At 48.6% G+C, this 16,224-nt stretch overlaps 1 protein-coding gene across 4 annotated transcripts; it reads left to right on the top strand.

Annotated features, from left to right (window-relative positions):
* The first annotated feature begins 4,518 nt into the window (after positions 1–4,518).
* On the top strand, positions 4,519–16,124 carry MKS1 (MKS transition zone complex subunit 1). 4 transcript variants are annotated; one of them, XM_059669608.1, is made up of 18 exons: positions 4,520–4,892; positions 5,287–5,396; positions 6,497–6,567; positions 7,010–7,165; positions 8,583–8,677; positions 8,858–8,986; positions 9,252–9,356; positions 10,001–10,109; positions 10,659–10,715; positions 11,758–11,800; positions 12,057–12,122; positions 13,147–13,217; positions 13,569–13,638; positions 13,739–13,846; positions 14,479–14,612; positions 15,066–15,148; positions 15,230–15,327; positions 15,429–16,124. In XM_059669608.1, exons 1-18 carry the CDS (start codon positions 4,813–4,815, stop codon positions 15,518–15,520), a joined length of 1,677 nt encoding a protein of 558 aa, XP_059525591.1. In that variant the 5' UTR covers positions 4,520–4,812; the 3' UTR covers positions 15,521–16,124. The 4 variants fall into 4 exon arrangements, with proteins under 4 accessions (XP_059525592.1, XP_059525591.1, XP_059525593.1 ...); XM_059669610.1 differs by having other exon boundaries at positions 4,764–4,895; XM_059669611.1 differs by lacking the exon at positions 4,520–4,892 and adding an exon at positions 5,068–5,180.
* The last annotated feature ends 100 nt before the right edge of the window (positions 16,125–16,224 follow it).

Genomic DNA, 16,224 nt, shown 5'->3' with positions numbered 1-16,224 from the left:
CTAGAAATGCCTAATAGACTCCATATGCTTCTTTCGGGGAATCAGTCAACTCTTGATTGCTTCATCATAGAGAATGGTATTTAGAAGCCAAGATCTGGACACTGGGAGTGCTCATTTCTATCAGGGAGTGATTGCTTCTAGCCCGGGGAGGTGAGGGTCGGGGAATGGGGGAGTGGGTGGCTGAGAGGGTGGGGGAGGGAAACTTTCTTCTGCCAAGGGCCATTTGGGTATTTATAACATCATTCGCAGGCCATACAAAATTATCAGCTTAAAAATCAGCCTGCTATATTTGCTCGAGCATTTAATTAACTCACCCCTAATGCCTTGGCAGGGCCAGACCAAATGATTTCTCAGGTCTTATACGGCTCGAGGGCCGGACATCCCCCACCCGTTCTAGACTGTCTCAATGGACATAATTAGGAACTATATGTATGGATACCAACTCATGCATATGTACACACATAACTATATTCATTTCTGACCGTGTCTTTATATACAACCATGAGTTTTTACTCCTTACTCCAACTACAATCTACATAGTTCATTCTTGCCTTTACCCCTGTTGTAATGTACCCCGCGAATCACAGAAGGATGCCTCAAGAAGTCGAATTAAAGAGTCACATGTATTGCAATCCGGGACTATGAGGGGCCATTCCCAAATCTCATAGTAACCATTTGGTCACAGTTCCAGGGTTATATAGGCAAAAAATCATAAAGATATTGATTACATCTCAGGGTTTGGAATGAGGCACCTGGCTCACAAAAAAAGCAGATTACAGAAGCAGAATTAAGCATGTTACAGTTTTGGGTCTCGGGGGTCACTGAATTGACAGAAATACATTATCTAGAGCCTTTGGGTAACCTGGGTTAAACTTAGGCATGTTATCTAAATTACAGTTCTGGGTCTCCGGATCACTCATTATCTAGAGCCATCGAGGCAATTTAGAGTAATTGCACTGTCCTGGTCTTAGGACCACTGAGTCAACTGGAACGCACCATCTGTGGACACTAAAACAATTTAGGATAATTGTGTTGTCCTGTTTCCCAGGTACAGAAGAATGTGCTTCAATAACCAGTAAGATCACAATCAATGGGATAGTCACGTTACAATCAATAAGGCATTCAATCAAATGGGATGACTTATACAATTTAGAAAATCAAAGTAACCTTTCTATTGTTAAGCCAAGCAACAGGGTTAGAGTTAAACTACAGTTTCAATCTGAAATGATTGCTACCATACTTTACCCCTTTTCTTATTTATAATTTCTTTCTCAGACAGTAAAAAATATGGCTCTTCTTATAATATATTTCCTTATTTTTTCAACCTTAGTGTGTATATATATATATGTAGTTTTCAAAATTGCTGAACCATACCCCTCTGAGAAACAAATTTACCAACTAGAGTACAGCATTTATGGATAATTCTTTTTATCTTTAGCCTTCAATTTCCAGTCAAAACACTGTTTCCCAAAGTTAAATAAGGGTGGCTCCTTTCTTTCTCACTCCCTTCAGTGTGGTTATGTGAATCATTTGTAACAAAGATTCCTTTGTAATAGACTATATTCCATTTTAGGTACCTTTCAAAACTTGATAAATAGTTTACAATTTACATACTGTAAAACCACTCATCATGACAGACAGTTCTATAGGTTTTAATAAATGCAATGAGTACCACCACATTTCCATATCGAACACTTGCATTATCTCCCAAATCACCTGCTCCTTTGTAGTCAACCCCTCTTCCAAGCTCAATCCCAGACAACTTCTATAGTTTTTCTTTTTTCTAGAATGTCATATAAAAGGAACTACACAGGATATAGCCTTTTGTGTCCAGCTTCTTTCACTTAGCACAATAATTTTGGGGATTCATCCATTTGATGTATCAGTAGTTACTTTATTTTTATTGTGGAGTAGAATTCCATTGTATAGATTTTATACAATTTGTTTAAGTATTTACATGTTGGTAGACATCTGGGCTGTTTCCCATTTTTGCTGTTGTGAATAAACTTGCTATGCACATTCATATATAGGTCTTTGTGTGGATATATGTTATCATTGCTTTTGAGTAAATAATTAGGAGCAGGATTGCTGGATCACAACTTTAACAGGCAGATGTTTCACTTTATGATATTCTCCTTCTTTTTCTTCTGCTTTCCTAAAGTCTAGTAGTGAGGAGAGCCCGAGTAGGTTATAAAGTGCCAATTAGGAAGGGGAAAGGGAGAGTGGCGGGCTGTTCTGATGTGGCTCAGATGGGGCTGGTTTAGGAAAGAAAAAATTGGGGGAGGGGATGGGGATGAGTAGATATAAGGAGGCAGCACAGTTGGAAGGAGAGCCCATGGGTTTGAGTCAGAATATCTGGACTTACCTCCCAGGCTCTTTGATTCCTTTCCTAAGACTGTGAGAAATGTAATTAATGTCCTGGTTTCTAAATATGTGAAATGGAAGCAATAATATTTACCCTTCATGATGATTTGTGCAAGTGTTTTCTAAACCCAAAAATTTCTCCAAATTATGGTGTTGTTGCAGAAGACCCCAGAAAAACCAAGCGACGCTTTGAAGAAGTGGAGAGACACTGTTTTAATTACACCGGCAGACTCCAGGAAGTAATTTCCAAATCAGACTACCGAAACATGCAGGGGCCTTCATTTTATATCTCCCTGTGGTCTTTGTCCCGCAAATGTGAATTATGCTTCCGGTCCTTTTTGAGGGCTTTGCAAGAGGCCCTCAGGTGTTGGGGGTTTCCAGGCCATACCTGATGGCCTGGCCTGGCCCCAGCGATAATAACCCTCCCTCCAGGCAGTGCACTGTTCACAGGTTTATGGCCTCTGTAACAGATTCTGCAAGACCAGTTTCTGGGAAGGAGGTAATGACTTAATTATAAGTTAGCTTGCTGGCATGGATTCCAATTGCTAGCCCCCCAAATATCAGGATTACAATTGAATTAGCCCCTTTTCACCTTCTCAGTGTTATTTCAGGGAAAACACAGTAATGTAAGCTCTGAACCACCCTGGTTGGGGACGAGGGTGGAAAGGTTGCTGGTGTTGTACAAAGATTGCTCTTTATGGTTTGTAACCCAAACTTTTGACTTTTAACAAGATGTTAGTATATAAGTAGAGTGGGATCATGATATCATTCTTCATATTGGGGTACAAACTCCTTTAAGAATCTGATAAAAACTATAAACTCCTTCCAGAAAATGCTCCCCACAGAATTCTAGGAAAGCGTTTATAGACCCTTTGAACACCACTCATGGACTCCAGTTTTGAGAATGCTGATTTATAGATACCAGTAAACAAACATAAAAACCTAGTTACCTGTATAAAAATAAATCAATTATGCTTACTTATACAAATAGCTTATATTTCCATACCATGTGGTACAGTCCTATTTTGCTTCTAATGATGTCAAATTGACTTTGATATAAATTTGATTTGGTTATAAAACTAAATTGTTGATGCAGTCTTCACATGTATCATTTGTTGTTCATGTGGCAGTTTTGTCTATTCACAACTTTAAAAGGAAAAATTAGAGAGCTTGTTTCTTAAGAACTAGTATTCTGACTCCACGGTTTCATCTGTTGAAACAATTATTTCCCGGTTGAAAATTATTTGCTTTTATGGAATAAACTGGTAGGTGAGAGGCTGTGAGGCAGAGTGGAAGGTGTTCAGGCTTTAAAAGACAGACCTGGCTAGAATCCCAGCTTCTTTGCCACTAATTAGAGTTCTACCTTAACAGCTCTTTCAGCCCTGGCATTCACTAACTCCATCAATTAAGTGGGAACAACAATATCTACTTAATGGTTTCTATGACATTTAGGGACAATGCAAACGAAGTGCTCAGGCTGTATTAGACGTTAAATAATGGTGCTACTATTATGGTGAGTCCTTTGTGTTACACAACAGCAGCTATGTTGACCAGGGCTCCCAATGCTATATAGTCAAACTGGCATAAGATTCCTGATTTCAGGGAACAATGGCTTACTCTGTTCGGGGGAGTAGCAAAGGTCAAAGGCTGATAGCTGTTGACACCACCTTGGGGGTGCCAGGGAGCCAGACAAGAGGTTATGGTGTGCCTTGCCTTTGATAGTCCATTGAAGCATGACTTCTCAATGGCACTTTCCTGGCTTTTCAGGAGGCCAGTGCAGTCTCTAAGGTCTAAAAAATCCGGAACTAACTCATACAGGAGAAAAAATAGTTCAAGAACAGCGTTTCCTTCCTTACTGCTAGCTTCCTTGTGTTTTCTTTCTCTGGCTTAGTGAATACCAACACAAGGACTAATGAATCTTCTGACAGTTTTTATTTTCTTCCAAGAATATAAGAACATGTCTGTATAAGTACCGTCACCTTCCCTGACTCCTTTGGGAAGAATGGAAATATTCTGTGAGTCACATCCTGATTTTCAGGCCAAAGCACTGAGCATTCCGTGGAAGTCCGTGTGGTGTGGTGGCAAAAGTAGTGGTTGGGCGCCAGGGAATCTGGGGCTGGTCCCCATCACCATTTCTGGATCTCCCTGAAAAGAGCCAACGGCTCTGCCTTCGTGTCCTCATTTGTAAAATGCACGAAGTTGGCCTTGGGTGTGCGTGAGCTGTGGTCACACTTGTGACAAGCGGCGACCCCGCGGGACCCCAGCACCGGGGCGCATAGGAACTTGGCCTTGGCTGGGACTGCAGTGGGCTGGCAGCGGCTGCGTTGCGCTGGGTATCCAGGATCGCGCACGCAGCTCCTCCGCCGCCTCCCTCACCCGGCGTCTCCGTTGCCAGGGGAACTGGGAGCGGCGCGCTTTCCGGCGCAGTCGCGGCGCGTTGCAGCTGTCATGGCGGAGACCGTCTGGAACACCGACACCGGAGAGGCTGTGTATCGCTCCCGGGACCCCGTGCGCAACCTGCGCCTCCGGTAGTCGCATCGTCCCGGAGCCCCGTGCTTTTTTGCTCTCAGCTAATTCGAGCCTGAACCTCACTTCTCAGCGTTCGGCGGCCCCCACTTTTGCTTACAACCCTGATCACTGCCTCCGCGGTCTCCCTGCGTCTCCCCTCATTGCCGGCGCCCTCTCCACGCACAGCTTTCAGGCTCTCAGGTTGCTCGGAGCTCTGTGTCCCCAGTACACTCTCCCATCCCACTCGCTCCCGGAGGACCCGGCGCCCCGCTCACCACCTTTCATTTGCGGGCACCCGGCACACCTTCGTAGGCCCACCCCACCCTCTTCTGTATTGCGTTTCCCCATCTTTGCTCCGTGTTCATCTCCTTGTGTGTCTTTTAACGAGGATCTGGGCTTCTCTTTTCCTGACAGAGTCCACTTGCAAAGAATCACATCAAGCAACTTCCTCCATTACCAGCCCGCTGCCCAGGATGGGAAGGACCTCATAGACATGGCCACTTTTAGGCCTCACCCTACCGCCAGTGGGTGTTGATGGTGATGCGTCCCCATGGGTGCCCGGGAAGGGCCTAGGGTGGTGGTTACTTCTTAAGACAGAAAAGGCCCAGGGCGCTAGTCTGAGCAAAGGCAGGGAGGTTGGGTTCCTTGCTAAGGTCACATGGCCCGTAAATGTTGAAGCCAGGGTTTCATGAGGCGATTTTAACTACTGTATTATGTTGTGTTTGAAAATTGAATACGGCATGATTCCTGCCATCAAGAGACTGATCTTAATTGTGGTTCAGTGTAGTGAAATAAACAACAACATACTTTAGATATGTTATAAATTTTCCTGGCAACCTAAATTCCTTTTGCGGCATTTTTTTTTCTAAGAGAAAATATGCTCCAAATTCTAAGTACACATCTGAATACTTTTTAAAACCATTTGAAAATTGGTGTCAGCCTGAAAAATGTGCATGTTAACATGCACTGTGCTCCTGCAGTTTTCCTTCTCTGGGAAGGCAGCCGAGTGAGGAAGCGGGGACAGTGTGCTTGTGCTAGGCCACTAGTCTCTCTGCTTGTGTTTCTGTTGAAAAATAGTCTTGGGCACGAAGAGTGTGGGCTGGTGGATTGTGAAGCATGTGTCTCTGCCAGGACTGTATTATATTTGGTTCTTTATATAATCATTTATTTGGTTTTCCTCTTCTCTCCTGATACTTGGTCCTAAGGCTACAATGTTTGTGATTCTAGATATATAGCTTCAGGAATAGTAAAGAGGAAAATGCCATGATTCCTTTTAAGCAAATGTAGACAATTAGGATTGAGAAAGAGCTATTCAGCCTCGATCTAAATTTCAGCTACTGACACTGAATTAGATTAAATAAATCCTAGAAGGCATGTCTTCCTTTTCAAATTAGAGTAGTGATTAAGACCCATCCTTCTTGGGTCTTCATCCTGGCTTCTACTCATCCCCAGCCTCCCCAGCCTTTGCTCTTTGTACTCACTTAGAGTGAGTACTTTATAAATCACTGAACTCCAGCTGGTTTTGTGGCAATAGAAGAGCAGGGACTTGGATTATGACTAACCACAGAGCAAGAAGTAGTGCTGGTTTGGCTCACACATTTGACTCACCCTGTTGTCTTTGGAGGCGGACACCGCCCAGATGAAGATGAAGAGGAGGAGCTTGTGATTGGGTGGCAGGAGAAGCTCTTTAGCCAGGTGAGCCCGTGTCACTTGTCTTCTCAGTCGACCTCCACCCAGGCCACCTCCACCTGGCTGGTGGCAGGGAGAGATTCTTGATACAGATTGCCAAACCGATTTCCAGAAAGCTTGTAGCGGTCTATACTTCCTCCTGATGTGTTAACAGGGTCAGGGTAGCGTAGTGACTGTCATTACCCAGTTTTATGATCCTGAGTGAGGCACTTTTCACCTCTGGGCCACATGTGATTGGTGACGGCAGAGTTCGATTAGACCGTCACTCTGGTTCCCTTTAGCTCTTACATCCTTTGGATCCCCCGCGCTCCATTCGTTTAGATAAATGAGAGTTGGCCATGAAAAGATGTCAGATTGTATCAGCTCTATAGAACCGTTCTAATTAAACAGTTACAGGCACAAAAGTGTGACATGGTCTCACTAGATCTTCCTTTCCTCGTGACCTCAGTTTGAAGTAGATCTGTACCAGAATGAGGCAGCCTGTCAGAGCCCTTTGGATCAGCAGTACCGTCAAGACATCCTGAAGCTGGAGGGTTCCGGTAGAAGGAAGAACCGACGAATCTTCACCTACACTGACTGTGATAGATTCACCAATCTGGAGGAGGTATTGTTCTTCCCAAGGTCCCATGGCTCCCTCTTCCTTTGCCTCCCTGAGCTTCCTGGCCTCACTGGGTTCTGTGTGTGAAATCAGGAGCCTGTTACGGAATGGCAGAGAGCCTGTCTAGGATCTGCCTTGCGCTGCTGGCAGCCAGGCTGGAATAGAGCGGTCTCAGTCTACAGGTGGTGTGGCTTCTGCTCTCGTCTCCGCCTGCTGGAGGGCCTGGAGGAGCTGGTGGGGTATTAAAGGCTAGGCTTGCAGGCTGCAAACCAGGAGCTTGACTTCCCCCATGCCTCATGAGATAGGAAAGGTGGTTGGCATCTAGAACCATCTGGATCAGTGATTTTCAACCTTTCTCATCTCATGGCATACATAAACTAATTAGAATTCCGTGGCACACCCAAAAATACATTTTTTGCTGATCTGACAAAAAATAGGTATAATTTTGATTCATTCACACTGGACAGCTATTGTTGTGTTGGCTGTTGTCTTTTTTTTTTTTTTGACAAGCTAAGGAAAAAGGTTAGAGCCCCTGACTAAATTATTCAGATATTACATGTTTTAAAAATTCTTGTGGGACACTGGTCTAAAATTGCTGCTCTAGATAAAATTCACCAGGGATTTGGCCAAAACTCTGAGTGTATGGGTTTGAAGAGGAATTCAGTGCAGCCAATGGCTTACGTCCTCAGTTTGCCTCAGTTCTACCCTAGTGCAGCGGTCGCCAACCTTTCGGACCTCACGGACCACCAGTGGTTCAAGGACCACCCGTTGGTGACCGCTGCCCTAGTGGACTTAACATTTTCTTCAGTCACTGCCTGATGGGTCTGTCTTCTCAGTGAGATTTTAGACTCCTTGAGGGAGGATAGAGCCTCTATTTTCTGATTTTTGTCTACAACCTTGTAGATCTGTGCGAGGAACAGTTGTTGAGTATTTTTGAATGATTGATACTTTTATTAGGAAAGTTGTGGGTTGGTAGCATATACAATTTGGATTGTCCATTTTGGAAAAGTGAATACAGTCGCAGTTAGTGCAGTTCCCACGTGAGGATTTCCCACAGAACACTTGTATCCCGTTTGCCATCTTCCAGTTACCTAGCGAATGTCAACATCTACCAGGCAAACTCACCGAACTTTGTGTTGGTATGTGCTCAGACATTGCAGGCTCGTTTAAATATTAGCATAAATAAACTCACTTCCGAAGGTTAATATCCTGCTAATCTCGAGGCAAACCAAGGCGTGGCAGGAGTCTTCTCTGGCTTGTTTGTGCCACTCCCCCTCTTCATTCGCATGTATGTTGTAAGGAATAATTTTAGATTCAGGGGCCAGATGAGGTTTCAGAAGGAAGACTTCCCTCTTCCCTCTGGGTGACTGGTCCCACGTGGCCCTGACCAGCTGGGTTACACAAGGCTGCTCTCTCTGCCCAGCACTGCCGGAAAATGACCACAGCCAGGGAGGTGCCATCATTCTTGGTCGAGCGAATGGCCAATGTCAGGCGGCGGCGGCAGGACAGGCGAGGAATGTGAGTGCAAGTGTGCATGGGGACTCGGGGGGCGTTTGGGGTCCTTTCACGCCACTGTTCTCGGTATGTCCACCAACTCCAGCTTCCCATTCTGCAGTAGACCTCCACCTGGGCCTGTGTTCCTCCTTCAGCCTCTCCAGGGGGGCCCAGGGAAGTAACCCTTCCTGTGGTGTCTCCCAGGGAGGGCGGCATCCTCAAGTCACGAATTGTCAACTGGGAACCCTCAGAAGATTTCATCAAGAGCCAGCACGTCATCAACACCCCTCTTCAGACAATGTACATCATGGCAGACCTGGGGCCCTATGGAAAGTAAGTGAAGCTTCTCACTGCCCAGCTCAGGTCCTCATCCTCATCGGCTCCACTAACCATCACCTCCCTGGTGTCGTGACCCCGGGGTATACGGGAGGAAGGGACTTCTTTTTCTTTTGATGCTTCTTAGTTGTTCTCAGAAGAAAGTATTTTACCATGATAATTCTCACTGCAGCCTCTGTCCTCTCCCCTCACGGGGTCTGACTACCCCTTCCTGTTTCCCTGGCAGTGGGACCAGTGATCCTGTTGATTCTCTGGTTTCTAGGCTCGGCTATAAGAATTATGAGCATGTCCTCTGTACTCTGAAGGTGGACAGCAACGGTGTGATCACAGTGAAACCTGACTTCACGGGCCTCAAAGGACCCTACAGGTGAGGAGAGAGAGAAAGGGGTGGTGAGACTGCCATTTTCCCCTTGGCTTCACTTCTCGCCCCTGGCTGAGGGATGCTCAGAAAGCCCTTCATCTGTTCTGCTTTTAAGTTCCCAGGTAGTTGGTCCATGTTCTGTTCTGGGTCATTGACCCCTGGGATGCTGGGGATGCTGTTCTCAGAAAACATGCGACCACACCAACTTGAAAGCGACAGCCTCAGCAGCGTGCTTCAGTGACAGTAATTCTCTGCGCTGCTGAATAGAGGGACTAACCAGAAGGGGTGGTGAACTCAGCCAGGTCTTTCCTCCGGGCTAATTCGTTTTCATCTCTATGTCCTGGAATAACAGGGCTGTAAATTAGAAGTTACCTAGGCCCTCCTGTCCGCCTCTGAGGTGGGAGAACTGGGTGCCAGGGATGTCGTGCTTTCGGGTTTCACCATGACTTTGAATCAGAAACGGGCCCAGAATCTATACTCTCAGTCCAGTCTGGTGCTGTATTGTTTCCCTCTCCCAGTCATCGTTCTATCTCTGTCATCGTGTCCTCTAAAGGAGGCGTACGGCCGGGGATGGCTCCTCCCTGGGCGAGGTCTGGAGGGCCCCATCTCTCGTTGTTAGAGTCAGTCCCTCGGTGGCTTTGCCCTTGCAGGATTGAGACCGAGGGGGAGAGGCAGGAGCTGTGGAAGTATACAGTCGACAACGTGTCCCCCCTCGCACAGCCGGAGGAGGAGGAGCGGGAACAGCGTGTGTTCAAGGACGTAAGAGCCAATTCGTCCCTGGCACCCGGCGGGTGAGCCTCAGCGCCTGGGAGCTGAGACCATGGCCGAGGTTGATGTCAGCAGTTGCAAGGTCTGCTCTTAATGGCCCTCTCCGACGTAGGAAGCATTGCTGACGTATCAGCCCCAAGTGCTGGATCATATTAGAACATCATCATCATCCTGACCATTTATTTGAGCACTTACCGTGCTCTGGGCTAGATATTTCACATCCTCGATTTCATTTAGACCCTACCACAGCTCGTTGAGGTAAACACTTTTCTTACTACCATTCGTAAGTGAGGAAACTGAGACAGAAGCTAAGCAGCCTGCCCACGTTCATACAGCTTGTACGTGTGAAAGCCAGGAGTGGGTCCCAGGCCAGCAGATTGCACAGGCTCTGTGCTTCCCTTTCAAATGTCAGTGGCCGGGATGCTTAGGCCTCCAGTCCCTGTGACATTTCCTATCACTGCATTTTTTCTCCCACTGGGACCTGAACCCTGGTCTGGCTTGGGTCACAGTCTTGGGTTTTGGTTTGGTTTCCTCCCACAGCTCTATGGCCGGCACAAGGAGTATCTCAGCAGCCTCGTGGGCACCGACTTCGAGATGGTGAGTACGTGGCTTCCTGTGAGCTGGGCTCAGGCTGTGGCCGAGTCACAGAGCCTCTCTTAAAGGCCCCCCAGGACAAACTCTACTCTTCAGTGTCAAAGGAAATTAAAAAATAGCAGATAGAGGATAGTCCTCGTTCATGTTTTAAAAAATATTTGCATATTGATAGAGAACTGTTGGTACAAAGAAAATTCCTTAAAGGGCACGCGCATGCCATGGATGGCTTTTTCTGGGGCGAGGGGGGATTGGGAGATGGGAGATGAATACTCGAGGTGAGAGCGATATGTCAGGGATGTTCACTTTTTATTCTCTACACTTAATGTAGTTCTGAATTTCTTCAGTGGTAATACACTCACGTGTTACTTTATAATTGATTTTAAAAATAAATATAAAGATGAAAATGTCTTCATTGTGGATATTTTTCCTAAGGACCCCATTGAGAAGGAAGGGGTGTCATCTTTGCTTGTCACATAGTTTGGCTCTTTAAAAACAAAACAAAACCGTTTAGGCCAATTCTTTTATGGTCCTGTTCTTTGTGTCTCCTCATTCCGGGAGTTCCATTTCTAGATCTGGAAACAAGGATAGAATTACCCGCTGGTCTCCCTCTCTCTTTTTAAAAAATTAACTCTCACTATTCTTATATTGCATTAGCAACAGATGGTCAGTGTTTGAAAGTTAGATAGCTACACAAATAATTAAAACGGGAAACTCCCTCGTTCCTCGAGTTTCTCAGCCATCTAAAGGGAACGGGGTCTCCACCCCCCAGGACACACGAAGGACAGCTGCCATGGCTTCCCTTCACTCTTGTCAATTTCCCACACTGTGTTGCCCTCCCCACCATTTAAATGATATACTTTCCCCCCTAAATTACAAACTGTAGGTATTTTAGGAACGAGATCTCTGAGTGGCGGGGTGGGGAGGAAATGCGTTAGGGACACATCTGATCTGACGTCCAGTGTCGGGTCCTCCGGGGGTTTGTGGACAGGCCGGGGAAGTACTGATCTCCACACCGCCTGACCTTTCCCATTTCTCTCTGCCTCAGACGGTCCCAGGCGCCCTCCGGCTCTTTGTAAATGGAGAGGTAGGTAAGTGTCTTGCCAGGCAGAGACCTCCTATACTTGGTCAGGGGCCCCACGTAGCTGTGAAGTAATCCTCCCGGCCCCACGGAGGCCGTGGGCGGTCTGCAGTACTTGGAAAACTCAGCCATGAGTCTTTCCTGGACACACAAGGCAGTTCCTGGCCCTCGAGGGACTTTCTTCCAGAAGTATAGAAACCCTCAGGACTGGGTGGGTGCTCAGGGTGATAGGAGAATAAGCTGAAATCGTTTCCTGTTTTTCTTAGTTTCAGCCCAAGGCTATGAGTATGACAACCTCTATGTCCACTTCTTTGTGGAATTACCAACTACAAGTAAGTAATATTCATGAATCTTTTTTAAAATCCATTCTGAAAGCTTCTCTAGGCATTGGGTCAGGCCTCCTTCCCTGCTCCTACACCAAAACTGCTACTGTTCTTTTCAAGGCCGTAGGTCATTTCCAAGCTGTCAAATCCGCGGTGTCCTCTCTGCTTCCACCTCACTTGACCTCTCAGCAGCATTTACACGGCTCACGTTTCCTCCCTGAGACTCTGCTCCTGCCTCCGGCGCCGTGCTCCTCTGTTCTCTCGTCAGCCTCCTTGGCTGATTCCTCATCTTCCGTTTATCTTGAACCCTTCAAGCATCCAAGGCTGCGCCTTTTCGGGACCATGTTCTGTGTCTGAACCCCTTTCCGTCACATCTTTGCACGACTGGTTCTTCCTGAGTTCAGGCCTCTGGGAGGTCTTCCCTCACCACTCAGCCTGCACGGCCTCCAGGCCCCTCGGTTTTAGTTTAGCGCAGCATTGGTCACCACCTGAGTCTCTTGTTGGTGGTCAGTCTCCCTCCCCCTAGAACAGCGGTTCTCAACCTGTGGGTCGCGACCCCTTTGGGGGTCGAACAACCCTATCCTGAGACCATCGGAAAACACATATATAATTACATATTGTTTTTGTGATTCATCACTATGCTTTAATTATGTTCAATTTGTAACAGTGAAAATACATCCTGCATATCAGATATTTACATTACGATTCATAACAGTTAGCAACATTACAGTTATGAAGTAGCAACGAAAATAATTTTATGGTTGGGGGTCACCACCACATGAGGAACTGTATTAAAGGGTCGCGGCATTAGGAAGGTTGAGAACCACTGCCCTAGAAGGTTAGGTCCGTGAGACACAGGGATTTTCTCTGTCATCACCGCGTTGTCCCCAGTGACTGTTCAAAGCAAACAGTGGACACTCAGGAAATGTTCAGTGAATGATTGATTGAATGAGCGGATGAAGGAACTTGTCTCTTTCTCAACGGCTTGCCCTCCTCCCGGGTAAACGTACTGTCTGTTGTCTTTGGCTTTCAGACTGGTCAAGCCCCGCGGCCCAGCAGCTCTCAGGAATAACACAGACCTGCGCCACCAAGCCCCTGGGGATGGTATGGAAAGGGGCCGGGTGCCTGGGAGGGAACAGGACTCTGATCCTGGGGTGGCCTCTGAAGATTTATCAGGCCCCAGCCACGCCCTCTGGGAGGTCCCAGAGTTGGGTCTAGCCCTTCTGTGGGGGCTCTGAGGGCTGCTCGGTCCCTGGGTCCTCTCGCTGCTTCGGGGAGCATGGGAGCAGCTTGTAATCGGGTGTCCCTTTGCCTCAGCCTTTTACTTCCTACCTGGGTGATCATTTTCCTTTTCCCTTGTGAAGATGGCCTTGTCGGCCACAGGGAGAATCAGTTTCAGCTGAGACCTTGCCTACCCCGTGACACCGAGTATAAAATGGTGCTCCTCTTTTTCAGGACAAGGTGGCCTACTTCTCCTATCCATTCTCATTTGAGGCCTCCTTCCTCCATGAGGACGAATCAGCTGGTGAGTATCTCAGCAGCTGATCCCGGGCTCAGGTCTCTGGGGCAGTGCCCCCTCCGGGTGAGGCCTCCCGTGACCTGCCGCTTCTCTCACTCGCTCACAGAGGCTCTCCCGAAGTGGCCTGTGCTCTACTGCGAGGTCCTCTCGCTGGACTTCTGGCAGAGGTACCGTGTGGAAGGCTACGGGGCTGTGGTGCTGCCCGCCACCCCAGGTGACCTCTCGTCCCATGCCCTGGCTGCTAGGAACAAGGCTGACACCTCCAGAAGATCCACCCGCTTCCAGGGAGAAGGGGGGTGGTTAGGAATTAGAAGCAGTTAACGTGCAGGATTCCTGGCTCCCGTTGAGGAATGCCCCCCCTTCATTTGAGACAACTGAGCGGGAAGTACACCTCGCAGTGCAGGGGAGCAGCCCGAGTGTGTCTGGACTCTGCTCAGTGCTCCTCTGATTGGATTGCAGCCCCGAGGGAGAAGCTGCCGGGCAGAGCGGATCAGCCTTCATTTTACCTCACGGTGTGCCAGACCTCGTGCGCTGTGCTTCTCTTTAGTTCTCCCAACTGCTCTGTGAGGTGTAGGTGTGATTTCCATTTGACTAGATGGGAATGAGGCTCAGAGGTTAAGACACTTAACCTGGGCACACAGGAATTAATGGGCAGGGCTGAATTTGAATTTCTGCCTGATTGATTCCCCACCGGTGCCCTAAACTGCTACCCTGACCATCTGCACCAGAGGTCAGACCGTCACCAGAACAGGTGTGGTGGTGGTGACTAGGCCAGTGCCATCGCTGGGGAGTCAGCAAGGGACCACGCGCCCTTTCTGGGCCTGGCCTCATTTTCCTCCTGCACAGGCTCGCACACCCTGACCGTGCCCACGTGGAGACCCATGGAGCTGGGCACGGTGGCCGAGCTGCGGAGGTTTTTCATCGGTGGGTCTCTGGAACTGGAGGACCTCTCCTATGTGCGGGTTCCAGGAACCTTCAAGGTGATTTCTGTCTCTGGGCAGACTTCATGCTGAGAACTTAGGTTCCTGTTTCATCTGTAGCAGGTGGGGTCTGGGTTAGGGCCCTTAATTGTTCGTGGCTTCCTTAGTCCTGAGCCCCTTCCTTCCTGCAGCTTCAGCTGGAAGTCATAGCCACAATCTGAGCCAGGTACAACTATCCCACTGCTCTCGGAGGAGGACTCTGGGAAGTAGCAGGCTCCAGATTCCCGGCCCCATCACACTAACCAGCCCCCCCTCCCAGCCCATCGCCGAGGCCTCGATAACCAGGGATGGGCAGGGTCAGCAGGAAGCTTGTGAGACTCATTCTCAGTGAGGTTGGCCCCTGCTTTAACGGTTGGGAGCCCAGTGATGGAGTCCGGTGCTGGACTGGGAGTAGGAGTGAGGCCGGCATGGGGTCTAGGGACTGGAGACCTGATGCGTCTATCTGTGCCACAGGGGGAGCGTCTGAGCCGCTTTGGGCTCCGCACAGAGACCACGGGTAGTGTCACCTTCCGCTTGCACTGTCTGCAGCAGTCCAGGTGAGTGACCGGCCCTGGGGCTGGCTCGCTATCCCGGGGAGCTGGCGAGCAGCCTGGGCCATGTGGCATGCTCCCCTGCAGGGCCTTCATGGAGTCCAGTGCTCTCCGGAGAAGGATGCGGAGCGTGTTGGACCGTCTGGGAGGATTTAGCCAGCAGAGTTCCATTCACAACGTGCTGGGTAGGTTACCCCCGTCCTCGCAGCTGGCCACCCAGGGCCAGCATGGGCCCCGTTCCTCCCCACACCATGGCGGCTGACCACTGTGTTTGCTTCCATCACAGAGGCTTTCCGCCGCGCCCGGCGCCGCATGCAGGAGGCCCGAGCGAGCCTTCCCCAGGACCTCGGGAGCCCCTCGGGAACCATGGTCTCCTAGCCCTGCCCCTCCGTGCAAGAGGACACAAGCGACAGCTAAGGCCGGTGCTCTCCCTCCTCCTCACCTTCCTTACTAGAGACCAGCTGCGAACCAGAAGAGCAGAGAAAATATCAGGCCAGCCCCTCTGCCTAGTCTTCTGCAGGGTCTGCTCCCCGCCGTGTGGCAGTAAAGCCCGAGACCCTGAGGCCCCATATTCATATGTCAGCTACTGCAAGTGGGCATCGCCACGGGCATTTTTTTTTTTTTTTTTTTTGGTTTGAGACTAATTTGGGGAAACCAAATTAGTAAGCTCTTTCCTCGGCACAGCTCCTCTGGCTTGTCTCACAGTCTCAGTAGCAATGGGCTGCAGGTGCCTTCTCTACAACCTCAAGAAAGGAGGCACAAGAAAGGAGGCACAAGAAAGAAGGAAAGTGAGGGACCTTAAATCCCCAGCCCCGGAATCTCAGCCCCTTCTCTCCAGGGTGGCCTCGTCCTGCTGCTCGAGGCTTGTTTGCGATACAACTATTTCGGGAGCAAATGAAGGCCGAAGGCGGGGCCCAGTCCTCAGCTAGCTGGGTGGTATCTTTTATTGTGTTTTTCATACATAAAAGCTTGTTATACTGACTGACGTCCTGTCGGCTGTTTCTCTGCTCAGGTCGCTGGCATGGTTGAGGTATTGCCCTTAATAGCGAGGCCCGTGTGCTGCCACCCTTCCCCCTTTCTGC

Source organism: Myotis daubentonii, chromosome 16 (genome assembly GCF_963259705.1).
Source record: "Myotis daubentonii chromosome 16, mMyoDau2.1, whole genome shotgun sequence".
NCBI lineage: Eukaryota > Metazoa > Chordata > Mammalia > Chiroptera > Vespertilionidae > Myotis > Myotis daubentonii.
Note: the sequence above shows the minus strand (reverse complement) of the source record. Positions and strands in the feature narration are given on the sequence as shown.